Below are 27,440 nucleotides of genomic sequence, written 5' to 3' on the forward strand. Positions count from 1 at the left end.
AAATCATGAAGATTTTAAGGGGAATTCGGCTGGTTTTCGGGGTATAAGCTAAACATGGATAAGAGTGAAATGTTTGTGGTTCAGGCGAGGGGACAGGAGGGGCGACTGGGTGGGGGGGGATCTGCCGTTCAGGTCAGTAGGGGGTAGTTTTAGCTACCCGGGCATCCAAGTGGCGCGGGAATGGGACCGGCTGCATAAATAGAATCTGGCCCGGCTAGTGGACCAAATGAAGGACGATTTCCGGAGATGGGACGCGCTCCCGTTGTCGCTGGCCGGGAGGGTACAAACGGTGAAAGCGACGGTCCTCCCGAGGTTCCTATTTGTATTTCAATGTCTCCCCATTTTTATTCCGCGGTCCTTTTTTAAGCGGGTCAACAGGGTGATCACGGGCTTCGTCTGGGCAGGCAAGACCCCGCAGGTAAGGAAGGTAATGCTCGAGCGGAGCCGGGGAGAGGGCGTGCTGGCACTGCCAAATTTTTGCAATTACTGGGCAGCTAACCTAGCCATGATCAGGAAGTGGGAGGGGGCGGCGTGGGTGCGTATGGAGGCGGCTTCTTGTAAGGACACCAGTTTGGGGGGGCGTTGGTAACTGCGCCTCTGCCGCTCCCGCCGGCGCGGTACTCCACCAGCCCCGGGTAGTGGCGGCCCTGAGAATTTGGGGCCAGTGGAGACGGCATGTGGGATTAGTGGGAGCCTCAGTCCGGGCCCCAATTTGTGATACCCCCCTGGGGCAAACCGGTGGTTATGGATGGGGGTTCCGGGTATGGCAGAGAGCGGGGATTGAGAGGATGGGGGATATGTTCATAGAAGGGACTTTCCGAGTATGAGGGCGTTGGAGGAAAAGTTTGGGTTGGCGAGGGGAAACAAATTCAGATATCTGCAGGTGCGGGACTTCCCTCGTAAACAGGTGGCAACCTTCCCGCTCCTACCGCTGAGGGGGATTCAGGACAGGGTAATTTCCAGTGGGTGGGTAGGGGAGGGGAGCGTCTCGGACATTTATAAGGAGCTTATGGGGTCGGAGGAGGCGCAAGTGGGAGGAGGAGCTGGGAGGTGAGATAGAGGATGGCTTATGGGCAGGCGTATTGAGTAGAGTCAACGCGTCCCGCAACATGTGCCAGGCTCAGCCTGATACAATTTAAGGTTGTGCACTGGGCTCACATGACAGTGGCCCGGATGAGCAGATTCTTTGGGGTGGAAGACAGGTGCACAAAATGCACGGGAGGACCAGCGAACCATGTCCACAGCTTCAGGGATTTTGGCAGGGGTTTGCAGACGTCATATCCAAGGTTTTAAAAACAAGGGTGGCGCTGGGTCTAGAGGTGACGATTTTTGGGGTGTCGGAAGATACAGGAATCCAGGAGAAAGAGGCAGATGTTTTGGCCTTTGCTTCCCTGGTAGCCCGCAGACGGATACTATTGACCTGGAGAGACTCAAAGCCCCTGAAGTCGGAGACCTGGCTATTGGACATGGCTAACTTTCTCTGTATGAGAAAATTAAGTTCACCTTGAGAGGTTCACGGTTAGGGTTCACCCAGAGGTGGCAACCGTTCGTCGACTTCCTTGCGGAAAATAATCATCAGCAAATGGGGGGGGGGGGGGGGGGGGGGGGGGAGTGGTTTAGGCTAGAGTAGGGGGGTAATAAGGGTGGGACCTGTACGAAAGGTAAACGTTTTTTGCACTATGTTTATGGTTTCATGTATAGTCTATTTTGTTGTTGTTTCTATACCAAAAATACCTCAATAAAATGTTCATTAAAAAAAAAACGGATATGGAAGTGCTGGCTAAGTTGGTGGCGGGAAGGATGGAAGGATGTGTCCCGGGGGTGGTTGCGGATGGCCAGACAAATTTCGTAAAGGGCAGGCAGCTTTCCAGTAATAAAAGGAGGCTATTAAATGTGGTCATGACCCCGTCGAGAGCTCAGGTACCGGAGGTAGTTGTGTCCATGGACACGGGGAAGGCATTTGACTGGGTAGTGACGGTACCCGTTTGATCTCCTGGGAAGGTTTGGGCTTGGGCCGAAGTTTGTGGCATGGATGCGCCTGTTATACGTGGCACCGAAGAAGTGCGCGCCGGCCAACGACATGGCCTCACAAAACTTTGAACTGCACAGGGGAACAAGGCAGGGGTGCCCGCTGTCGCCGAGGTTTGCACTAACGAGAGAGCCTCTGGCAATGGCTCATAGGGGGTCGTCAGAGTGGCAAGGGATTACGAGGGGAGGAAGGGAGCACCGGGTGCCGCTAAACGCGGAACACGACTTACTGTTGTGTGTTTCGGACCCGCTGGAGAGGATCAAGGACCTATTGGGGAAGTTTGTGGCATTCTTGGGATAAAAGCTGAATGGAGGGAAAAGAGAAGTATTCTCGGTGGATGTGTTGGGTCGGTGAGCCAATCTAAGGGGGTTGCCATTCAAGGTGGCCAGAGACAGGTTTAGATACCTGGAGAGGCGGGGGGAATGGGCGATGCTACATAAATGGAATCGAACAAAGCTGGTGGAGGAAGTTGGGGGGGGATGTGAAGAGGTGGGACACATTGCACCTGACACTGGGAGGGAGGGTCCAAGTGGTGAAGATGAACATTCTGCCGAGATTCCAGTTCATATTCCAGACACTCCTGATCTTTATACCGAAGGCCTTCTTTCGAAAACTGGATATGATCTCAGACTTTGGATGGGCAGGGAAGGTGCCACGGGTTAAGAAGACCCTGTTACAGAGACAGAGGCAGATGGAGGGTTGACGTTGCCGAACCTGCTTCACTATTACTGAGCAGCGAACGCGGAGAAGGTGAGAAGGAGGGGGCAGAATGGGTTAGGGTAGAGTAAGGATTCTGTAGGGGGTCCAGCTTGAGCTATGGCGACGGCGGCATTGTCAATGGCGCCAAGGAAATACACAGAGGCCAGTGGTGCAGTCCACAGTAAAGGTCTGGTACCAGCTGAGGAAGCATTTTAGGATAGAAGGGATGTCGGTGCCGGCACCGCTGTGCGAAAACCACGGTTTTGAGTCAGTGGGGATAGATGATATGTAGAGGAAGTGCAGAGAAGAGGGTCTGGTTAAGGCAAAGGATCTGTATCTGGAAGAGGGGTTTGCCAGTATAGAGGAACTGAAGGAGAGGGTAAGCTCCCAAAAGGAAGTGACTCGCACGGAAAGTTTGAAAAGAGTTCCCCAGATTGCAGAGGTAATCTCTTGGAGCGACTGCTGCTTCCGGATGTAGAAGGGGAGGGTTCCTCGGAGACATATATTGGTGACTCGGAGAGCAGGGAAGTGAGCAGGTGATGAAGAAAAAGGAGAAGTGAGAGGGGGAACTGGGAGGGGAGATAAACTGGGGAATATGGAATGAGGTGCTACAAAGGGGAAATGTGACCTCCTGGTGCGTAAGGATGTGCCTGATACATTTCAAGGTCGCACAGAGGGTACATATAACTTTGGCACAAATGAGTGGGTTCTTCCAGGGAGTGGCAGACAAGTGTGAAAAGTGTGGGCGGGGACCAGCGAATCATGCACATATGTTCTGGGGCTGAATAAAGTTGGAGATTCTGGGCGGGAGTGTTCACGGCGCTAACAAGGATAGTGGGGGAGGATAGTGAGCCGGATCCTTTGGTGGCGATATTCAGGATATCGGAGCAGCCGGAGCGGATGGAGGGGAGGAAGGCCGACGTTGTGGCCTTTGCCTCTCTGATCACCCAGCGAAGAATTTTGTTGGAGTGGCAGTCAGCAATGCTGCCGGGGGTGGCAGCCTGGCTAGGGGATTTATATGACTTTCTTCGGCTGGAAAAGGTAAAGTACAAATTAAGGGATTCAGCGGAGGGTTTCGAGGCAAGGTGGGCGATGTCCATAGCTATTCATCATGGAAAGAGGAGAGGGGGGGGGGGGGGGGTGAGATTTGTACAAATTGTATAGTTGTGTTGGGTAGTTTGCTCCCCCAAATTGTTTATGTTCTGTAACCTTTCACAGAAGTTTGGAATAAAATACATTTAAAAGAAATTAAAATCAAACATCTTACCGCAGTGACGATTTCCAACATATCATATGCTTTTGTGGATTCCAAAGGAACCACTGTATCCAGGCTCGGCACCAACCGATCACTTTATAAGGAGCAGAAGGACAAAAGCAGATTTTACTGTCTTAATTTTGGTCAACCATGTGTGTACAGTGAAATATGAATTATTCACACTTCAATGATTCACCTTCCTGATTAACCACAATCACTTTCAAAAGGACAAAATATTGCACAAGTCTTTTCCTCTGCACAGCATGCCAATAGCAATCTTGTCCAAGAGTCAACGATATACAGCATAGGAGGCCATTCGACCATCATGGCTTAATCCAAAATTAATCCCACTGCCCTGCTTGCCGCCGCCACCCCCCCCCCCCCCGGGGGGTCATCCATTGGTTGGTTTCAAATAGATTTCCAATTTTCTCGCAAAAGGTTGCAACAGTCTCTGACTCAGTCACTCCCTGTGGAATCACAGTCTATTCTCCAACAATCCCGGAGATAGATATTTTCCTGATCGCTATTCTCATCTCTCAGTGCCATTTTGTACATAACTAGTTTCCCATCCTTCTCCTGGTGCATCTACATTATACACACTGTGGCAGTTAATTATCTTTTGAGAAGGAGACAGGCAAAACTTCACACCGTACTCTTACTGTGGCCTAGCCAATCTTTTGTACACCTATTGCACCTGTACTTTTTTAAAAAAGCACTTTGGGTTTTATAAAGGCTTCATTGAACTGCACTTCCACATTCAGAAAATTAAGTACTTGAACCCTAGGTCTCTCAAATCTGTTCCCATTGTCTACTCCCAGCCTTATTTTTCCTCCTGAAGAAGTGTTTTACCTCACATTTAACCGTATTAAACATATTGAATTCCTCCTGAACATACAAAACCTTTATTAAATTGGTTTCTGCTTTGAAAAATTCTATTAAAGTTGTCAACGCAACTTACCGTTAACAATTCCATGTCGGCTGTCCTTGAAATGACTCATGCATTTCTAAATGCTCATTATTGTAATTTATATTGAATTACGGATTCAAGTAATTGTAAACAACTGTTTTATCCTCTCCCTTCAACAACAATCTTGAACAAAAAAGATTCAGGTCTTTAAAAAGTGGCCCAAGATAATGATTTCTTTTGATAATTCAGTCTTAATATATTTTAGCAAGACATTCAAACTTTCCCTCCAAATAAATCCACATGTCAGAGGGAATGTTCCAATTTGACACTAATGATACTACATTCCTCAGTTCATTCAAAAGGGAAGCACTGCAACCCGAGAAACAGAGCATGAGCAAATAGTGGTTTGTTCATTACTCGAAAAGAATGCTGCTAGATTACAATTTAGAATTATTCTGGACCACCTCATATGAACTAGGAGCAGGAATAGGCCATTTGGTCCCTTGAGCATGCACATGGGACCCAGGCAACTGAAGGCACAGCTACCAATGGCAGGAAAAATGTCATCCCTCAGCCAAGTTTCCATGAAGGGTATAATGTCGATGCAATCATCCACAAGTTCAGAGACCAACAAGACCCACACCATGCAGGAAGCCCAGCATGTTTAGCTGCACAATGGGATGGGGAACAGTCTCCTTTGTTGATCACGTGATCCACCAGATACATCCCCCACCTTCCAAGATCATTCCTCATTCTGCTCTCTCCACCCCTCCGTCCCCCCACCCCCCAATGTCCCAATCTCTTGAAATTGCTCCACCCACCCCCATAGCAACCCTTACTTCCCCCTCACAGAGACCCAACTGAGCTTTTTGGCATGGTGGGACTGCCTGTAGCCCTAGCCACAGCTAATGACTCGTGCTGCCCGGTCTACAAAGCTGCCAGACATCTGCTTGGCAGGCATCTCTCGAAGGCAGGACTTAAATTGCCTTAAATTGCTGCGGAGCAATTATTGGGATGTTGGGCACGGTCCAACCGTGAGCAATAGCAAATTTTCACCAAATATTTATTCTTTTTATGTGAATAATCAGTGTGCATCTATAGAAGTCCAAGGCTACAAATGTTTTCTTTGTTTTCAAAGGGAGTTAAAAAGGGTCATCTCTACAAAAATTCCAGCCACAAACTGGTAAAAGTGTACAACTCAAATGGCCACTAGGTGACATCCTTTCCTATATAACTGGTAGGAAAGCACCAGACCTTCGGACACCAGAGACATATTTTTCCCAGCATCCACTAGAGGGCAACATTTTACCATGCACCAGTCAGTTCTTAAAACAAGCTACCTATGAACTCAATGACAAGACTTTCAACTTGAGTAAACATCAAACCCTCTATGATCTACAGTTCGCTTCTTAAAGTGCGATAATGAACATAAAATGAATTAAAAATATAGTACTTCTAATTGTAGCTGACAATTGAATTTCAATGTATATCTGCATTAAAAACACTTTAACCATCGGCCTTCCTAAAAGCACAGGTTTGGTATTTTTAGTAGTTTTATTAGAAATATCAATATTTCTTCATACACCATCAGCAACATACTGCTCCAACATTCAGTTTAGTTTGTGGCACTGTTTGAAAGTGGGGCTGAGTCACATTCAGGAATAAAAAGCTTGCACAATCACTGCAATGAGGAAGCAAAATTAAAAATATCTGAAATACGACCAAGAGTAAAGCAAAATGTACTGATAAGTTTTCAAATGAAAAATGTAGAATAGGTGGAATGATTAGGAATATTGAGGCAGGTTTATCCAAGGGCTCTGCAGGTAAACCACGTAGACTAGAAATTGCCCCTGGGCTGAGTTAATGATACCAACTCGTGCAGTAGGAAGGTAGCTAAAATTTGCCTCGGGTGCCCCTGGCGAAGGTCAGGCGGACTGAATCAGACAACCAGCCCAAGTTCCCAGAGTTTTACACAAAACTGTCTTACGAGGAAAGGTTGGACAGGCTAGGATTGCATCCCCTGGAGTTCAGAAATGGCAACTTCATTGAAACCTTTAAGATCCTGAGGCGTATTGACAGGGTGGATGTGGAGGGGATGTGTCCTCTTGCTGGAGAATCTAGAAACAAGGTCACTGTTTAAAAATACAGTTTAAGACTTCCGGGTGCGGCGATGACCAGCTGAGTCGCACGTTTCGGCAGCTCCCTGTGAAACGGACTTTTGGGCTCTTGATAGGAGCCCCAACGGCAATTTTAACGGCTGAAAACACCGTGCGGTAAACCAGAAGGGTGTTCCCCCTGGACACGGATGGAAAAAGGAGAGGAAAGTGGCCGGATTGCAGCGGATCCTTTGGAACAACGGCAAGGAAGGCAAGCAGAAACCAAGATGGAGTCGGAAGGTGGCAGTTTCATATGGGGCCCTGAACAACAAGAGTTTTTGAAACGCTGCGTGGAGGAGATAAAAAAGGAAATGAAGAAAGAGTTGTTGGCCCCGATATTACAGGCGATTGAAGGGCTGAACGAGGAACAAAAGACCCAGGAGCAGGAGCTTCGGGTCGTGAAGGCGAAAGCAGCAGAGAATGAAAACGACATACAGGGCCTGGTGGTGAAGTCGGAGATACAGGAGGCACACCAGAAACGATCTGTGGAGAGGTTGGAGGCACTGGAAAATAACGCAAGGAGGAACAACTTGAGGATTCTTGGCCTTCCTGAAGGTGTGGAGGGGGCGGACGTCGGGGCATATGTGAGCACGATGCTGCACTCGTTAATGGGAGTGGAGGCCCCGACGGGTCCGTTGGAGGTGGAGGGAGCATACCGAGTTATGGTGCGAGGACCGAGAGCAGGAGAAGCTCCCAGAGCCATAGTGGTGAGATTTCTCCGTTTTAAGGATAGAGAAATGGTCCTTAGATGGGCGAAGAAAACTCGGTGTAGTAAATGGGAGAACGCGGTGATCCGCGTCTATCAAGATTGGAGTGCGGAGGTGGCGAGAAGGAGGGCGAGCTTTAATCGGGCCAAAGCGGTACTTCACAAAAAAAAAGATAAAGTTTGGAATGCTGCAACCGGCAAGACTGTGGTTCACATATCAAGGGAGGCACCACTACTTTGAGACGGCGGATGAAGCGTGGACTTTTATTGTAGAAGAAAAATTGGAATGATTGGACTACGAAAATGAACGTTTGGACAAAGTGGTGGGACGAGTGGGGGGGGGGGGGGGGGGGGGGGGCGAAGAGGGATTGTATGATTAATCCTGCGGTATGGTAACTTTTCTTTCTCCCACAGGTGGTGATGGGGGGAGGTGGGGAGGGAGAGGAGATGGGGCGTTGGCCATGGGAGGCGGGGCCGAGGGAGAGGCGCGGGCTTGGTTCCCGCGCTATGATAATTATGGTGGGAATAGAGAAGCAGGAAGGAGGGGGCGCCGCACGGGGCGAGCCGTGATCACGGGGGGAAGCCGAGGTCAGCCAGAGTTTGCTGACTTCTGGGAGCAACATGGGGGGAGTAATTACGCTAGCGGGGGGTCTAGCGGGGGGGGGGGGGGGGGGAGGGGGGAATTACTGGGTTGCTGCTGCTGGGGAAAGGGGGGAGTGGGTGCGGGAAAGGATGGGCGGGGGGGCACCGTCTGGGAGAAATACAGCCGCGTGGGAACTGGGCGAGAAGCTGGAAAAAGATGATGGCTAACCGGCAAGGGGGGGGGGGGGTGGGAAGCCCCCAACTCGGCTGATCACGTGGAACGTGAGGGGGCTTAACGGGCCGATAAAGAGGGCACGAGTACTCGCACACCTTAAGAAACTTAAAGCAGATGTGGTCATGTTACAGGAAACGCACCTGAAACTGATAGATCAGGTTAGGTTGCGCAAAGGATGGGTAGGGCAGGTGTTCCATTCGGGGCTGGATGCGAAAAACAGGGGGGTGGCTATATTAGTGGGGAAGCGGGTAATGTTCGAGGCAAAGACTATAGTGGGGGATAACGGGGGCAGATACGTGATGGTGAGTGGCAAATTACAGGGAGAGATGGTGGTGTTGGTAAACATGTATGCCCCGAATTGGGACGATGCCAATTTTATGAGGCGAATGCTAGGACGCATCCCAGACCTAGAGACCGGAAAGCTGATAATGGGGGGAGACTTTAACACGGTGTTGGAACCAAGGCTGGATAGGTCGAAGTCCAGGACTGGTAGGAGGCCGGCAGCAGCCAAGGTGCTTAAGGATTTTATGGAGCAGATGGGAGGGGTGGACCCGTGGAGATTCAGTAGACCTAGGAGTAAGGAGTTCTCGTTTTTCTCCTATGTCCATAAAGTCTATTCACGCATAGACTTTTTTGTGTTGGGTAGGGCATTGATCCCGAGGGTGAGGGGAACGGAATATACGGCTATAGCCATTTCGGATCATGCCCCACACTGGGTAGACTTGGAGATAGGGGAGGAAACAAGAGGGCGTCCACCCTGGAGAATGGATATGGGACTAATGGCGGATGAGGGGGTGTGCTTAAGGGTGAGGGGATGCATTGAAAAGTACTTGGAACTCAATGACAATGGGGAGGTTCAGGTGGGAGTGGTCTGGGAGGCGTTGAAGGCGGTGGTTAGGGGGGAGCTGATATCAATAAGGACACATAAAGGGAAGCAGGAGAGTAAGGAACGGGAGCGGTTGTTGCAAGAACTTTTGAGGGTGGACAGACAGTATGCGGAAGCACCGGAGGAGGGACTGTATAGGGAAAGGCAAAGGCTGCATGTGGAATTTGACTTGCTGACCACAGGCACTGCAGAGGCACAATGGAGGAAGGCGCAGGGTGTACAGTATGAATATGGAGAGAAGGCGAGCAGATTGCTGGCACACCAATTGAGGAAAAGGGGAGCAGCGAGGGAAATAGGGGGGGTGAGAGACGAAGATGGAGAGACGGAGCGGGGAGCGGAGAGAGTGAATGAAGTGTTTAAGACATTTTATAAAAAATTGTATGAAGCTCAACCCCCGGATGGGAGGGAGAGAATGATGGAGTTTTTGGATCGGCTGGAAATTCCCAAGGTGGAAGAGCAGGAAAGGATGGGATTGGGAGCACAGATCACGGTAGAAGAAGTGGTGAAAGGAATTAGGAACATGCAGACGGGAAAGGCCCCGGGACCGGACGGATTCCCAGTTGAACTTTACAGAAAATATTTGGACTTGCTCGCCCCGCTACTGACAAGGACCTTCAACGAGGCAAAGGAAAGGGGACAACTGCCCCCGACTATGTCAGAAGCAACGATATCGCTTCTTTTAAAGAAGGAAAAGGATCCGCTACAATGCGGGTCCTACAGACCAATCTCCCTCCTCAATGTAGATGCCAAGGTCTTGGCCAAGGTAATGGCAATGAGAATAGAGGAATGTGTCCCGGGGGTGGTTCATGAGGACCAAACTGGGTTTGTGAAGGGGATACAGCTGAACACGAACATACGGAGGTTGTTAGGGGTAATGATGATGGCCCCACCAGAGGGTGAAACGGAGATAGTAGTGGCGATGGATGCCGAGAAAGCATTTGATAGAGTGGAGTGGGATTATCTGTGGGAGGTGTTGAGGAGATTTGGGTTCGGAGAGGGGTATGTTAGATGGGTGCAGCTGTTGTATAGGGCCCCAGTGGCGAGTGTGGTCACGAATGGACGGGGATCGGCATATTTTCGGCTCCATAGAGGGACAAGGCAGGGATGTCCTCTGTCCCCATTACTGTTTGCACTGGCGATTGAGCCCCTGGCGATAGCGCTGAGAGGTTCCAAGGGATGGAGGGGAATACTTAGGGGAGGAGAAGAACACCGGGTATCTTTATATGCGGATGACCTGCTACTATATGTGGCGGATCCAGCGGAGGGGATGCCAGAAATAATGCGGATACTTGGGGAGTTTGGGGATTTTTCAGGGTATAAATTGAACATGGGAAAGAGTGAGCTGTTTGTGGTGCATCCAGGGGAGCAGAGTAGAGAAATAGAAGACCTACCGTTGAGGAAGGTAACAAGAGACTTTCGTTACCTGGGGATCCAGATAGCTAAGAATTGGGGCACATTGCACAGGCTAAATTTGACGCGGTTGGTGGAACAGATGGAGGAAGATTTCAAGAGATGGGACATGGTAGCATTGTCAATGGCAGGGAGGGTGCAGGCAGTTAAGATGGTGGTCCTCCCGAGATTCCTTTTTGTGTTTCAGTGTCTCCCGGTGGTGATCACGAAGGCTTTTTTCAAAAGGATAGAAAAGAGTATTATGGGTTTTGTTTGGGCCGGGAAGACTCCGAGAGTGAGGAAGGGATTCTTACAGCGTAGTAGGGATAGGGGGGGGCTGGCACTACCGAGCCTAAGTGAGTATTATTGGGCCGCTAATATTTCAATGGTGAGTAAGTGGATGGGAGAGGAGGAAGGAGCGGCGTGGAAGAGATTAGAGAGGGCGTCCTGTAGGGGGACCAGCCTGCAGGCTATGGTGACAGCCCCATTGCCGTTCTCACCAAGGAACTATACCACGAGTCCGGTGGTGGTAGCTACACTGAAGATTTGGGGACAGTGGAGACGACATAGGGGAAAGACCGGAGCACTGGGGGGGTCCCCGATAAGAAACAACCATAGGTTTGCCCCGGGGGGAATGGATGGGGGATATGGAATGTGGCAAAGAGCAGGTATAACGCAATTGAAAGATCTATTTGTGGATGGGAAGTTTGCGAGTCTGGGAGCGCTGACCGAGAAATATGGGTTGCCCCAAGGGAATGCATTCAGGCACATGCAATTGAGGGCTTTTGCGAGGCAGCAGGTGAGGGAATTCCCGCAGCTCCCGACACAAGAGGTGCAGGACAGAGTCATCTCAAAGAAATGGGTGGGGGACGGTAAGGTGTCGGATATATATAGGGAAATGAGAGACGAAGGGGAGACTATGATGGACGAACTAAAAGGGAAATGGGAAGAAGAGCTAGGGGAGGAGATTGAGGAGGGGATGTGGGCAGATGCCCTAAACAGGGTAAACTCGTCGTCCTCGTGCGCCAGGCTAAGCCTGATTCAGTTTAAGGTATTACACAGGGCACATATGACTGGAACACGGCTCAGTAAATTTTTTGGGGTGGAGGATAGGTGTGCGAGGTGCTCGAGAAGCCCAGCGAATCATACCCATATGTTTTGGTCATGCCCGGCACTACAGGGGTTTTGGATGGGGGTGATAAAGGTGCTTTCGAAAGTAGTAGGAGTCCGGGTCGAACCAAGCTGGGGGTTGGCTATATTTGGGGTTGCACAAGAGCCGGGAGTGCAGGAGGCGAAAGAGGCCGATGTTTTGGCCTTTGCGTCCCTAGTAGCCCGGCGCAGAATATTGCTAATGTGGAAAGAAGCCAAGCCCCCGGGGGTGGAGACCTGGATAAATGATATGGCGGGGTTCATAAAGTTAGAGCGGATTAAGTTCGTCCTAAGGGGGTCGGCTCAAGGGTTTACTAGGCGGTGGCAACCGTTCGTCGAATATCTTGCGGAAAGATAGATAGGGGAGAACAAAGAAGGCAGCAGCAGCAGCCCAGGACTTGGGGTGTGGGGGGTGTGGGGGGGGGGGGGGGTGGCCTGAGACAAGGCAGTTGCCAATTAGGGCTAGTTTTTATTTTTTGTTATTTAATATTTATTTATTTGTTCTTGTTTTCTTTTGTTCTTGTTTAAATAAAAAAGGTCATTATTATCTGTATTGTTATAATGTTGTGTAAAGGATGCACAATGTACTGTGTTGGTTGACCAAAAATTTTCAATAAAATATTTTTTTAAAAAATACAGTTTAAGACAAAGATGAGATTTTCTTTCTGATGGGAGGAGTGTCTTTGGATCTCCCTCAAAAGGCAGTGGAAGTAAATAGATTCTTGATAAACAAGAGGGTGAAAGGCTATCAGGGGTAGACAGGAGGTTAAAATCAGATCAGCCATGATCTTATTGAATGGCACAGCAGGCTGGAGGTGGCTTACTCCAGTTCCTAATTCCTCTGTTTGTACAAATCCCAAATCGTAATTACATACAACAGGGATATATCGCATAGCCCCTCAGAACAGTTTTGCCATTCCGATAGATCACGGCTCACCTGTGCCTCAACACCATTTACCTGACTTTCCTTCATATTCCTTACCCCACATCTCTGCCTTAATCATTTCAACTGACCTAGTTATAAGGCACACACCCCTTACGCTCATGAAGATTCAGCCAAATTTTCAAAGGTGCATTCACATGACAGACCAGGAATTTTAGTAGCGAATGAATGTTAAAATTCAATGCAGAATTGCATTGCTGTGCATTTCAATGACATCTGCAAGCAGCTACCCATACTCGGCGTTTTTATTTTCCATACCTTACCAGAAATCTATTTTCTCTTTGGTCAATCACATAATTTACACCCTGGATATGCAAAACATTTCATGACATATTTACCAAGTCACCATCGATGCTCCCTTTCTAATTTCACTGTGTGCATCTACTGTGCATGTCTGAACATTAATACAATGACAAATTTCCCCATGGCTCACTGAATAATTGGACAATATGATATTTTATAAGGATATGAGCATTATGCAGTGCAACAAATTATTTTGTTTGTAAAGGGTCACAGCTCCACCTTAAGGTCAATTGTTCATTATATCTGGAATGCAACCTACATACAAAATATTTATAACAAATGTAAATCATGTGGATTCCCCTTCAGAAGATGAACCATAATTCATATTCAGGACATCAGAAGATGGTTCGTGACATCGCTGCAATTAAAATGCTAGGAAATCATTTTGACAACCCCATGTATTGCACTAAATCTTCCATGGCCTTATAATGAAATATGGAGTATCATGTGAAACTTGGTTCTTTTACTTACCATGGATCCTGACACTCCCGGATAGGAGTGGGATCTTTATTATTCAGAGGTATAAAATTTAAAAACTCTCTCAGATTCAATAAGGCATCAACATCGTTTTCAAAAGCCTTGTGTGCAACACCTGCAGCATAAACATACTTAGTATTACTCAAAATCCAGCGCTTAAATCTTCACAATAAAGAAACGGTTACTATTACCACAAAGACAACATACATTTTATTTTTCCAAGAAAACAAAGTTCAAAGAAAATTATACACCTCCCTCCAGTTTTTTTTTTCCCTCTCTTTGGAATAGTGCTGTTTGTTACATTAGCAATGTATATCATGGTCTTTGCAATACTTCATGTCAAGAAATTGGAGCAGAGAGGCAATAATACCAATCTTTTACCTGTAACTGATCACTTTTCTATTAATAATAGGACCAACCTAATCAGTGACATAACACCAGAATAACACTGATGCTGATCAAGTCTTTGTGAACTACCATCTATTAATATAGAGATGTACATGATGCAGATGTCCATTTTACATTGTTTCTGGAAATTACAGGAAGAGTGATGATCAGCACTTGATGTTTAAGAGAATGCTTCATCGGGTTAGTGCACCTTCTGATTCAGCTGGTAGCAACCTTAAGTGTAAGGATTTATGATCATTATTGAAATTTTCTCATGTCCAACAAAATAACATTAGAACTACAGGAATGGTCCTGGGTCCAATTGGAAACAGTCTTAAAACTAAAGTGAGAAAGCATTGGGAAATATAATCAAAGTGCTGGGATACCTCCAGAATGTTTCAGTAAGTTTAGTGGAAGATCTTCATACACAATACAGAATGAGACAAAACAATCGAATGGTGTGATGATTTATCACAATGATTAAATCACAAATGATTTAACAACATTTTCTGCTCAAACCTGTTGGACTTTAACCTGGTGTTGTAAGACTTCTTACTCTTTTCATTAACAGCTTATGTTTTCAATCACTGTCCATGATCCATGTCTTTGTTTTCTTGAGTTATCGATGATAAAAATAATATTGTCTATGTCCTATTTATCTCTGTACATGATCAATCTGTTTACTTGTCAAAATGCAATTTGGATTCAAGGTAGTCACATGTGCCTCGTGTCTAATCTACCAAACAGCACTATTCTAAAGAGGGATAAAAATGGAGTGAGGTGTGAATGTTGTCTACCTCATACGCTGCAGGAAAGGATGTCCCGAAGCGTGGTACATTGGGGAGACCATGCAGACGCTGCGACAACGGATGAATGGACATCGCGGGACAATCGCCAGGCAGGAATGTTCCCTTCCAGTCGGGGAACACTTCAGCAGTCAAGGGCATTCAGCCTCTGATCTCCGGATAAGCGTTCTCCAAGGCGGCCTTCAGGACACGCAACAACGCAAAATAGCCGAACAAAAGCTTATAGCCAAGTTCCGCACACGAGTACGGCCTCAACCGAGACCTTGGATTCATGTTGCATTACCTTCATCCCCCACCATCTGGCCTGGGCTTGCAAAATCCTACCAACTGTCCTGGCTTGAGACAATTCACACCTCTTTAACCTAGGGTTACCCCTATCTCTGGATCTGTAAAGACTTAATTGCCTACAAATGCTCACATTCAAAGCATTGTCTTGCATCTTTGACTTTGTCTATATACATGTTTCTGGAACATACCTCTTCATTCACCCGAGGAAGGAGCAATGCTCCAAAAGCTCATGATTTGAAACAAACCTGTTGGACTTTAACCTGGTGTTGTAAGACTTCTTACTGTGCTCACCCCAGTCCAACGCCGGCATCTCCACATAATGAAAAGAGGATGGACGGACAATTCTGGTAGTAATGGGAAAAATCTTTTTCACTATCCTGGAAGTCGAAAGACCTTCAAAGACTATTGCTTTGCTGAAAGATTATCCAGGACAGATTTGGAATGGCAGATACTGAACAAGCACTGAACATCAAGTCTTTACTCCTGATGAAGATACTCAATTGACAGCAGTTAACAGTACCACTCTTAATATTAAACTACATGAGGATTCCTTCTCAAATAAAGGAATTAAAATACATTTAAATTGATCCAACTGCCTGGATGAAAAATAGAAATGGACAGTGTAAAGACCCTTCCTGTCGATTCCCTTATTTATCCCTAAGGGGCAGCACGGTAGCATTGTGGATAGCACAATTGCTTCACAGCTCCAGGGTCCCAGGTTCGATTCCGGCTTGGGTCACTGTCTGTGCGGAGTCTGCACATCCTCCCCGTGTGTGCGTGGGTTTCCTCCGGGTGCTCCGGTTTCCTCCCACAGTCCAAAGATGTGCAGGTTAGGTGGATTGGCCATGATAAATTGCCCTTAAGTGTCCAAAATTGCCCTTAGTGTTGGGTGGGGTTACTGGGTTATGGGGATAGGTTGGAGGTGTTGATCTTGGGTAGGGTGCTCTTTCCAAGAGCCGGTGCAGATTCGACGGGCCGAATGGCCTCCTTCTGCACTGTAAATTCTATGATTATTTACCTTTTTTTAAAAAAAACTTTGTTGCTATCATTTTTTGATCCATCGGTATTTAATGGGCATATACCTTTAGGTCGAGCAGAGTCAGTGAGAACTCAAAGTTGCAAAGTAGTTTCTGTGCTATGAAGATTTAGATTTTTAAACAGAAGACGCAGACTGACACCTGAAAGATCAGAGGGTTTTGGTTCGATTGGTTGGCTGATGGCCAAAGGATTGGCCAAAAGCTGTATTCTGCCCCACAACAGACAGTAATTAGCTTCAGTCAGGTGGGAGGCTTTCAGAGGACCCAGGAAGGAATCAGAACTCTCCTGGACGCCGAGAGAAGCTGTGATTCCCTCTCTCTTTCATCAAAAAGGTTTCGGAATCTGAAGAGAAGTCTCGAAATCCTGATGAATCTACAGTGAAAACTATTACAGAGGGAATGCAAGGACCTTGAACTGAAGGCCCAGACTAAAAGATGTACTGGAAGACATCCATCAAATAGAGACTGCTATCCTTCCTATTTTTTGTATTATTTTCCTTTACACCCCTCTGTGTTTGTCTGTCTTGTGTGATTATAAATATTATATATATATATATATATATATACTAGCCCAGGGTGTCATAGCAACAAGTGTTTTGCCCTTACCTTTAACAGCTTGCTGGAGTCAGAAACTGGCTCCAAGGTTGGAAGGATACCAATATGGTATTCCAATTTAGAATACGTGTGACAAGGCAGTGTCAGGTAACTACAGGCCAACGGGTTGACTACAGTAATAGGCAAGATGATCAAAAATATCAGTAGAAAAACTTTATATGGCCGCTTAGAGAGGACATAATCAGAGGCAGTCAATGTTGTTTCTGGAAAAAGGTCGAATGCAAAATAATGCACCCGACAGGGAACGGAATTGAAGGTGGCAAAATATATATGAATTAATATAAAGTTAGTGTTATTGACCACTGCTGAGAAGCTAAATTTCAAGTGAGCAGAGGTTGCATTCACAGAACAATTCACTACTAAATTAAACATGTAATTTTCTCCTTGTACAAAACTTTGTTGCTTCACGTCCCACACCTAGTTGTACATAAGGAAGACTTTCATCTGTTCCCATAGCAAGATTTTTCCTGGAACACGTTGCTGGACTGTCACCAGAAGCTTGTAGCTTGAGGGGTGCCACTTTGCATCAAGCATCGCTGACCAGGAGTCTCTCCCATTCTTACCACCGGCCATTGGTGTGCGCTGGAAGGATTTTTCAGGTTGATATTCAACCTGTTGACAGTGTTGTGAACACACCATCCTTGGCCATCAAATCCTGGGGTGGGGCTCAGTGAGGCATGGACGCTACCCACTGAGGCTTTGAAAAATTGCACAGAAGAGGGCCATAGAATTAATTCCCAGTATAAAGCACCTTAGCTACCCAGATAGGCTCAAAAAGCTGGTTCTCTGTATTTTAAATTTAAGAGATCTGATCGAGGTTCATGAAGCAATGAAGGGACTGAGCCGTGTCTGTACGGACAAATTATTTCAACTATAGGTTGCTTCCAAGTGCAGTAATAGGTTGGATGTTAATCAAATCAATTTTCCAAGTGAATAATACTGTAGACCTGTGTAACAAGTTGCCAGCTCATATATTGTATATATTTCAGAGAGTTATGCATGTTTCTGGCTGGAGTGAAGCTGATATCAAACAACAAGTGTTACAACACCAGGTTAAAGTCCAACAGGTTTGTTTCAAATCACTAGCTTTCAGAGCATTGATCCTTCCTCGGAGCAGTGCTCCAAAAGCTAGTGATTTGAAACAAACCTGTTGGACTTTAACTTGGTGTTGTAACACTTCTTCCTGTGCTCACCCCGGTCCAACGCCGGCATCTCTACATCATGGATATCAAATAAAAGGTATAAGTCAGGATCAATGGGGTCTCAAGAGCTTTGATCACTCATTGGTCAGAAATACCTATATTGCATAAGGCATCAAACAGAATGATAGACCTAACAGACATGTTTGTTTATCAAAACGGAGGAACAGACACAGTCATTTGAACCTCGGATCCCAAAAGAATTGCTACAGTAATACTGGATGCATTGATTGTAATTTTCCAAAAATTCTTGGATTCTGGAGAAATACCAGAGGATTTGAAAACTGCCAATGTGACACCTCTATTCAAAAAGGGAGAGACAAAAAGCAGCTAACTATAGGCCAGTTAGCCTACTATCTATTGTTGGAATCAATTATTAAGGAAATAATAGCAGTACATTTGGGAAACCATAATCTAATCAAGCAGAATCAGTCTGGCTTCATGAAAGGGAAATCGTGTCTAATTTATTAGAGTTTTTCAAGGAGGTCTCAACCAGAGTCGAAAGGGGGAACCAGCAGATATGTTTTATTTGGACTTCCAGAAGGTGTTCGACAAGCGACCTCACAAAAGGGTAAGTCAGAAGATAAGAGCCCATGGTGTTGGAGATAGTATATTGGCATGTATAGAGGACTGGCTAAAGGGCAGGAAACAGCAAGCGGGGATATGGGGTTCTTTTTCAGGTCTGCAACCTGTAACCAGTGGAGTTCCACAGGGATCAGTGCTGGAACCACAACTGTTTACAATATATATTAATGACTTGGAGGAAGGAAGCGAATGTACTTCAGCGAAATCTGCAGACAACACAAAATAGGTGGAAAGGCAAGTTGAGAGAGGGAGAGTTTGCAAAGAGATATTGATAGGTTAATTGGGCAAAAATGTGAAGTTGTTTATTTTAGAAGGGAGAACTAAAGAATGAAATTTTAAAATGGGGAAAAGCTGACAAAGCTGCAACACAAGGACTTGGGGGTAGTTGTGGGCAAAACACAAAGCTAGCACAAAGGTCGCAGCAGGTAATCAAGAAGGTTAATGGAATGTTGGCCCTTATTTCAAGGGGGTTGGAGAATAAGAGTGGGCAGTCTTGCTGCAACTGTACACGGTACTGGTGAGACCACATCTGGAATACTGAGCAGTTTTAGTCCCCTTATTTAAGGAAAGATATTATTTCATTGGTGGAGGTTCAGAGAAGGTTCACTGGGATGATTCCCAGTATGGAGAAATTGTCTTATGAGCAAAGGTTAAACAGGTTGGGACTCTGGAATTTAGAAGAATGAGAGGTGATCTTATTGAAACATATAGGATTCTTAAGGGATTTGTCAGGGTAAATGCTGAGAGGATGTTACCCCTCATGGCAGAGTCTAGGACCAGAGGGCATAGTCTCAGAATAAAGGAGTGCCTATTTAAGACGGAGGTGAGAATGAATTTCCTCTCTGTGGGTTGAGTCTCTGGAACTCCTTGTCGCAGGGAGCTGTGGGGACAGAGTCCTTGTAGTATATGTAAGGCTGAGATAGACAGATTCGTGATCAGTAAGAAAATTGAGTGTTACGGGGAAAGGGTAGGAAAGTGGACAAGAATGTCAGATCAGCCATGATCATATTGAATGGCGGATTAGGCCTTCTCCTGTTCCTATTTCTTATGGTCTTATTTTGCATCAATCTCAAAACTCGGAATGCTGGCACACTCCTGTGGATCTCCATGTTAAGTTCCAAAAGACAATAACAGCCATACAAATGTAAACTGCACCTTTATTGTGGAAACAATTACTCGCTTGCAGCACCATGCCAGGATAAAAATCTGACATTGTCATGAACCTCCATAACCTCCTTGTGAAGAGGGCGGCACGTGGCCCAGTGGTGAGCACTGCTGCCTACGGCGCTGAGGACCCGGGTTCGATCCTCGCCCCGGGTCACTGCATGCGTGGAGTTTGCACATCCTCCTAGTGTTTGCATGGGTCTCACACCCACAACCCAGAGATGTGCAGGTTATGTGGATTGGTCATGCTAAATTGTCTCTTAATTGGAAAAAAATAATTGGGCACACTAAATTTTTTTTAAACTCCTTGTGAATGTCCTAAATTAGCAGAATCCCTGCTGAAAACCTATTATATGTTGCAATCAGCAGCTGATGGGCGTCACGGTAGCACAGTGGTTAGCATTGTTGCTTCACAGCTCCAGGGTCCCAAGTTCATTTCCCGCTTGGGTCACTGTCTGTGAGGAGTCTGCACGTTCTCCCAGTGTCTGCGTGGATTTCCTCCGGGTGCTCCGGTTTCCTCCCACAGTCCAAAGACGTGCAGGTTAGGTGGATTGGCCATGCTAAATTGCCCCTTAGTGTCCAAAAAGGTTAGGTGGGGTTACTGGGTTACAGGGATAGGGTGGAGGTGTGGGCTTAAGTAGGGTGCTCTTTCCAAGGGCTAGTGCAGACTTGATGGGCCGAATGGCCTCCTTCTGCACTGTAAAAATTCTATAAATTCATAGAAATCACATTTCTGTTTAAAATCCCCTTTTATACTTACTTGCTGAAATCCTGAGACAGAGTGACTCATGCCCAATTCATTTTTCCAATTAAGGGGCAATTTAGCGTGGCCAATCCACCTACCCTGCACATCTTTGGGTTGTGGGGGTGAAACCCACACAAACACTGGGAGAATGTGCAAACTCCACACGGACAATGACCCGAGCCGGGATCGAACCTGGGACCTCAGCGCCGTGAGGCTGCAGTGCTACTCACTGCCCCACCGTGTTGCCCCCTGACTGCCCTTTCTGATCTGTCCCAGATAATCTTTGTGGCAGGCCTTCCCGACTGTGAGATTGCAATACGAGATTTTGGGGTCATGAGCTCAGAGGCATGGAGCTTGGACTGATTTCTGACAGCCGAGAGGCCCCTTCAAATCCTCACAATTTTGTTCTATCGGTGAGCATGGCCTAATGGACTGCTGTATGATGCCAGATTGCAGCAGTAAAAAAATGGTAGGTGTTTGATTTTTTTTATAAAGAGAATCAACTGAAGATCCCCCCCCCCACTGCAATTGAACCCCACCCAGAAACTGAAGCCTTTCTCCCTACTCAATGGCTCTCACCCACCCTGCATAGTCACTCTGGGATCACATGAAGTCCGAGGGATTAAAATGCGATCGTACCAGGCAAAGATTTGGGAAGCTCTACGGTATGGCTCATGGTCCATTCTCCACTCCAATTTAAATATCAAATTAAAATCAGAATCTAAATGAAGCTGAAATAATATCTGAATTTAAAAGGATGTGATAACCCCAATGCCCAAGCAAAATCAATGGCAACCAAGAATTCAGCGCATTTCAGGTCCAAAGTATAGATCATCCAATGTCATGTTGACACTGGAGTACAGAATAATCCTGGTAAAAAGATTCCCTCGATAAACTAAGGCCATCTAACCTGAGATTGCAGTGTGTGTTTTCGCACCACCAAGATCTTCCTGAGTCACATCCTCATTTGTAACAGATTTCACCACATCAGGGCCAGTGATGAACAAGAAAGAGGTATCCTGCAACATGAAACAAACCACAATACTAATCTAATCTCAACTCTGACAAAAAGAAAAATGCTGCATGAATATACTGACAGTTCTTAAAATAACAGCACCATCCACCTGTAGTCTAATCACATTTTCGGTTTAAAAAATGTAATTCTGGTTCGTCATCGCAAAACAATCCTTGAAGATGGGCTCAAAATTGTACAGTAAAAATGCAGCACCAATAAACCGTCATTGCAGCAGACCCATGTTGACATTTATGTGCAAGTGAGCATTACAAGGAACGCCTGGAGTGTAAAAGTCAGGAGAAGAACTTCAATAATGCAGGTCACTGGAACCAAGAAAAACTCCAGATCCTGCTTTTGCAATGAAATATTAAGCCGATGCTCAATAGTGGAATACAACTTGCCCTGCATTTTCACAAAGCATTGCTGCTTCCTATATTTCCCTGCCAGGCCTGTCATTTAATTTAAATTATTTTGTACAGTAATTAGGCCTTGCAAAAGTAGCCAAATCAGTATGTTACTCAAGAATATTTTGTATGCAAAAGCAGACATTTGCTTTCCTTCTATGCTCCACAGCAGTGCAAAATTCCAAGCAGGATTAACATTGTTATGCAGAAGTAACCAATGTTGACAAAATGCATTGCTCAAAAAGATACAGGGCCAATGATCCGTATGAAAGAGCTGCCATCCATGCTAAACCATATTCCAACCGCCTATGAGGTATAGTCTATTTGGCCCTTTGATCTTGCTCCATCATTCAACATGATCATGGCTGACTGTCCAGCTCAACCTGACCTCGCTGCACTATTTGATTGCACTTGATTCCCTTTGTATCCAAGAGTTTATCAATCTTTATCTTGAATAAACTGAACATCCACAGTTCTCTGTAATAGAGAATCCCAAAGATACACACCCTTTGAGTGAAAACAATCCTCACCTCTGCCCCAAATAGTTGACCACTTATTGAGACTATTACAGAGTTCTAGACTCCCGAGCCAGAAAAAACAACCTTCCAGAATCTACTCCGTTAAGCCCCAAAGCACTTAGTTTCAATCTTCTACACTCTAGAAAATAAAGGGCTTGGCTATTTGACCTCTTCTCATAGATAGTCTCCTCAAACTAGGAAACAATTCAGCCTTGTACAGCCCTTTCTTAGCTGTTGATACCTAGCTATAGTATTCCAGGTCTAAGTTACTATATTATTGCACTGACACTTTATTCTTGTTCCCAAATCTTTTTTCAATAAAGGTTAACATATCGCTCACTTCCCTAATTGTTTGCTCTCTGGATGCTAACGTTCTGTGATTTGTGTACAAGGACACAGAAGTCCCTCTGACTGCCAACATTTCCCAGTCACTCTCATTTTACATATTATTCTGTTTTTCTTTTTTCCCTTCTATTAGTGGATAACTTCACAACTCGATTTTGTTTTCATACATCTGTAGTCACATTGCTAATAATGAATTCTTGCATTTTCCCTACAAATTAGGCCCTTTAAAACTTTATAGTGTCGGGTGTAGAGTTCAAAGGATTTGTCGTGTTTAGTCCCATTAGTTTCTCCAGTATCAATTCCTTACCACTACTAATTTCTCTTACACCTCCGATCGGAGTAGACTCTTGGTTCCCCAACTTTTTCTGGAATGTTGTGTGTGCATCTGTCTTCATTATACAAGAAAGTATTTTTTTCATGTCACTGCGATTTCCATACTCCATAATTTTTCCAAACTATGTCAGCACTTACTTTCACTAATCTCCTTTTTACATACATACTGAAGCTTGCTAGTTTGCTTTTGTACTCCCTCTTTCCTTTCATTTTTTATTTCTTGGTCTATTGGTACCTGTTAAAATCATTAATTGGTATTTGTAAATCTCAGGCTGGGAAAATACAAGTAATTTCTTTATATCAGCATTTTATTTCATGAGAGTTGAGATTGGAGCTGAGGCAATCTTATCAATGACCCTTAATTTCCCACTTCTCCAATTTACATCCCTTTTTAGCTTAAGACAGTGATTCTTAATAGAGTACAGCAGCATGGGTATCAGCAGCTTGCAACCTAGACCCATAGTAACTATCCTTCATGTATTAATGTGGACAGTGTCATGGTTATGTTTACCAATTTAATTCCACCGCTTCACCAACATCCCCTGCACTGATCTAACCATGTGAATGGTTGGTACAAATAAACTATTCATATTTTCTCAGGTATCAAAGATTGACAAATATGTGCGGCAACAGTGGTACAGTGGTTAGCACTACTGTCTCAGCGCGCTGAGGACCCAGGTTCGATCCCGGCCCCAGGTCACTGTCAGCTTGGCGTTTGCACATTCTCTCAGTCTCACCCCCACAACCCAAAGATATGCAGGATAGGTGAATTGGCCACTCTAAATTGCAAAAAGGTATTGGGTACTTTAATTTAGAAAAAAAGATTGACAAACGAGTTTGAGTTTTAACAAATACAAACAATACCGCTTAAGTATTGCACCCAGCTGAAGCGGGGGCGGGGGGGGGGGGGGGGGGGGGGGGGGGGGGGGGGAACAGGAAGTCCATCGAACTGCTGAACCTTTCTTCAAATTGTCTCTCAATTGACTCTCCATTAATTTTTTCTCCCCTGCTACAACATTAGCATCCAACAGTTCAGACACCTTAGGAGACACCAGTGGTGGCACACTGATTAACACCGCTGCCTCTCAGTGCCCGGTACCCAGTTTTGATTCCCTCCTTGGGTAACTGTGGAGTTTGTACATTCCCTGTCTCTGCATGGGTTTCCTCCGGGTGTTCCGGTCTCCTCCCACAGTCCAAAGATGTGCAGGTTAGGTGGATTTGTCATGCTAAATTGTCCCTTAGTATCCAACGGAAAGGTGGAGTTATAGAGATACGCAAGGGAGTGGGCCTTTCGGAGATTTGGTGCAGATACTATGGGCCGAATGGCCTCCTTCAGCACTGCAGGAATTCTATAAGAACCGAGTCTTCCTTTCAAAAGGTCATGACATCATGGGTTATTTCATTTCAAAAGAAAAACTTAAATCTTCAGGTCATTTCTTTCTCTAAAGCGCATTTACTTCAACAATCCTTCTTTTAAACCACTTAGCATGTTCTTCAATTGAGGAGCCAGAGCATTTTACAGGAGAACAAAATTAGGGACCACTCCAGATAACACAATTTCCTTCAGAATGCTCTGCTGCAAAGCCAATATCGTGTGGTGCGCTGTCGTGCATAATACGGTAGAGAAAATCAATCTGTTTCACAAATCGCAAATTTACTTTCAGTAATCATCTTGGTTTGCTAAGAAAACAAACAATGCATCTAGAAATATTTGATATGATGTCCTGGCTTTTAAAGGCACAGGAAATAGCAACGGGGCTTTTGTAGTTGAAGCTCGAACCAATGTACATTACCTTCACCATAAATGTAAAGTCTGTTAAAGCAGGTGAGTAGACAGCGCCACCAGCACAAGGACCCATTATAAGGGATATCTGCGGAATGACTCCAGAGGACAGGACGTTTCTCTGTAACATATTAGGAACACCTTCTTTATTTTTGCACTGGCAAAATTAAGCCAAGTCATTTATTCTGCAGGAAAATAAATTAAGCACAATCCATGCAACAGTCCAACACTCTGGAAAGATTATTTCATTGCCCTAGTTGATAAAATCAGTTTTATCTGTCCATAAACTCCATGTGAAGTGCATCACCAGGACCATGAAAGTAGCTATCAGAAGTGCTGTAATTTTTATATATATTTTTTTTTTTAAAGTTTGCAAACTTTGAAATGCCTTTTTAATAAATTGAATGACAAAATCAAATAGTATATTAATTTTCTCGACGTGGCTAAAACGAGGTGAGAAAAGGCGAAATAATGATAAAATCACCTAAGTTCTCTTTATTTAACAATTGTACTTTGTAGCCAAAATGGACACAACCACATTACCAGCAGAATATATTCTGTGTTACATTATGTAACATGACTGTATGATCTGACTTAGCAAGCAATGCCACGAGACATCCGCTGGTATGTGATAAATTTCACACCCCAAAAGTAATTCTGCTCTGGTGGCAGAGCATACTTCAATGCTGGATTTACAAAGAGATTCTTAAAATGTGACAAATGCAAAGATATCAAAGTGGTAATATTTCCAGAGCACAATTCACATGGAATTGGGCGTGGGAGCAGAGTGACTATATTACTGGGCTGGTAATCTACAGCCTGAGCTGATAATCTGGAGACCAAGTTCACATGCCGCTTCAATAGTTTTGAATTTAAATAAATAAATCTTGAATAAAAAGCTGGTTAGTGGTGAGCATGGAACTGCTGGATTGTTGCAAACATCCAACCAGTTCATTGCTGTCCTTTAGGGAAAACAATCTATTGCCCTTCCCCAGTTTAGTCTACTTGTGACTCCAGACTCTCAGCAATGCAGTTGTTCTTAACTACCCTCTGAAATGACCAAGCAAGGCATTAATGATGTTGGCCTTGTCAGCTACACCAACTGTCAGCGACGCCATGACTGAATAATACATTTTAAAAACACAAAAAGATTTCCTCCTGTCTTAGGCAAGTTTTAGTCCAGGCCACTGAGGATTGATTTGGTGTTAATTTAGAGGATCAAAAGCCAAAGGTTACCCAGACCACTCGAGTGAGTGGCACCAGCAGAGACCACTCGAGAGAGCAGCACCAGCAGAGACCATGAGGGGACATAGCTTTTCTGATAATAGGGTTGTGGCTGTGACTAGTGGTGTTCCGCAGGGATCAGTGCTGGGACCTTTGCTGTTCGTAAACTGGAATCTATCATCAAGGAAGAAATAGCGAGGCATCTGGAAGCAAATTGTCCCATTGGGCAGATGCAGCATGGGTTCATAAAGGGCAGGTTGTCCCTAACTAATTTAGTGGAATTTTTTGAGGACATTACCAGAGCGGTTAACGGGGAGCCAATGAGTGTGGTATATCTGGATTTCCAGAAAGCCTTTGACAAGGTGCCACACAAAAGGTTGCTGCATAAGATAAAGATGCATGGCATTAAAGGGTAAAGTAGTAGCATTGTTGCTAACTTTGCCTTAGTTTAATTGCTGTGTTTTATCACCTTTGCTCGAGTCGCCAGGTATCTTTATACCGCCACGTGGTTCAAGTCCGAGTAATGATCAATAATCCAATACACCGCTTAGTAAAGATTTAAATCAAAGCACATTTATTATACACAGTAATCACTACTCGTTTACAAATTCTACGTCTAAGCTACTTCTACAGCTAACTGGCCAATACTCAACTTGGAACTGGCCCACCAGGTCTGGGAAACGAATGGCCTTTCGTTCGGGTTCTGAGGCTGTGGGATTCGAAGTTGGTTCAGATTGGTAGCTAGGAGCGCCTATCTCGTAGCGAGCGTTGAAGTAAGACTTACAGTTGTTGAGCAGCTGTTGAAGAGTTAAGTGAGCTGGAAGAGAGAGCGCCTTGAACTTGGGGCTCAATTATCGTCCCCAGGGGCTTCCCGCCTTTCGGGGCGGACCCTGTACCTGGTCTCAAGTGATTGGACTTGTCCCAATCACTTGGTTCGATTTTCTCCAATGCTGGAGCGGTTCCCTGATCGATGGGCGGTCTTGAGGTGGTCGTTCACCTCCTTTTGTGTAGGCTTCTGCTGGCACCGAAGAGTCTGGTTTTGCTTTATGTGTCTAAATGTTGCTCATTGTTCCCGGGGATTGCTCATTAGTATGCAGATGGCTGGTGTTATGTTATGCTGATGGTTGCTGGTATCGATCTTGTCTGGCCTTTCCAGAGGTAAATACACAGTCAACCTGCAGCTGCTCATTTTTGTCCTGTTGGCTGACTTTCCCATCAGCCTTTGGCGTTCGCCATTTTAAATCGGGAGTTAGCCATTTTAAGTGGCTACAGCATG

The 27,440-nt window shown here is 45.4% G+C and overlaps 1 protein-coding gene across 2 annotated transcripts in view; it reads right to left on the minus strand.

Annotated features, from left to right (window-relative positions):
* pccb (propionyl-CoA carboxylase subunit beta) overlaps nucleotides 1-27,440 on the minus strand; it is a 90,750-nt gene that overhangs the window by 35,188 nt on the left and 28,122 nt on the right. For both annotated transcript variants that reach the window (XM_072474670.1, XM_072474669.1), the window contains exons 6-9: nucleotides 24,951-25,061; nucleotides 21,453-21,561; nucleotides 13,711-13,831; nucleotides 3,996-4,077 (exon numbers count right to left, since the gene is read on the minus strand). In XM_072474670.1, the coding sequence (XP_072330771.1) occupies nucleotides 3,996-4,077; nucleotides 13,711-13,831; nucleotides 21,453-21,561; nucleotides 24,951-25,061 (423 nt within the window). The remainder of the gene's footprint in view (nucleotides 1-3,995; nucleotides 4,078-13,710; nucleotides 13,832-21,452; nucleotides 21,562-24,950; nucleotides 25,062-27,440) is intronic.

Source organism: Scyliorhinus torazame, chromosome 14 (genome assembly GCF_047496885.1).
Source record: "Scyliorhinus torazame isolate Kashiwa2021f chromosome 14, sScyTor2.1, whole genome shotgun sequence".
NCBI classification, from domain to species: Eukaryota; Metazoa; Chordata; class Chondrichthyes; order Carcharhiniformes; family Scyliorhinidae; genus Scyliorhinus; species Scyliorhinus torazame.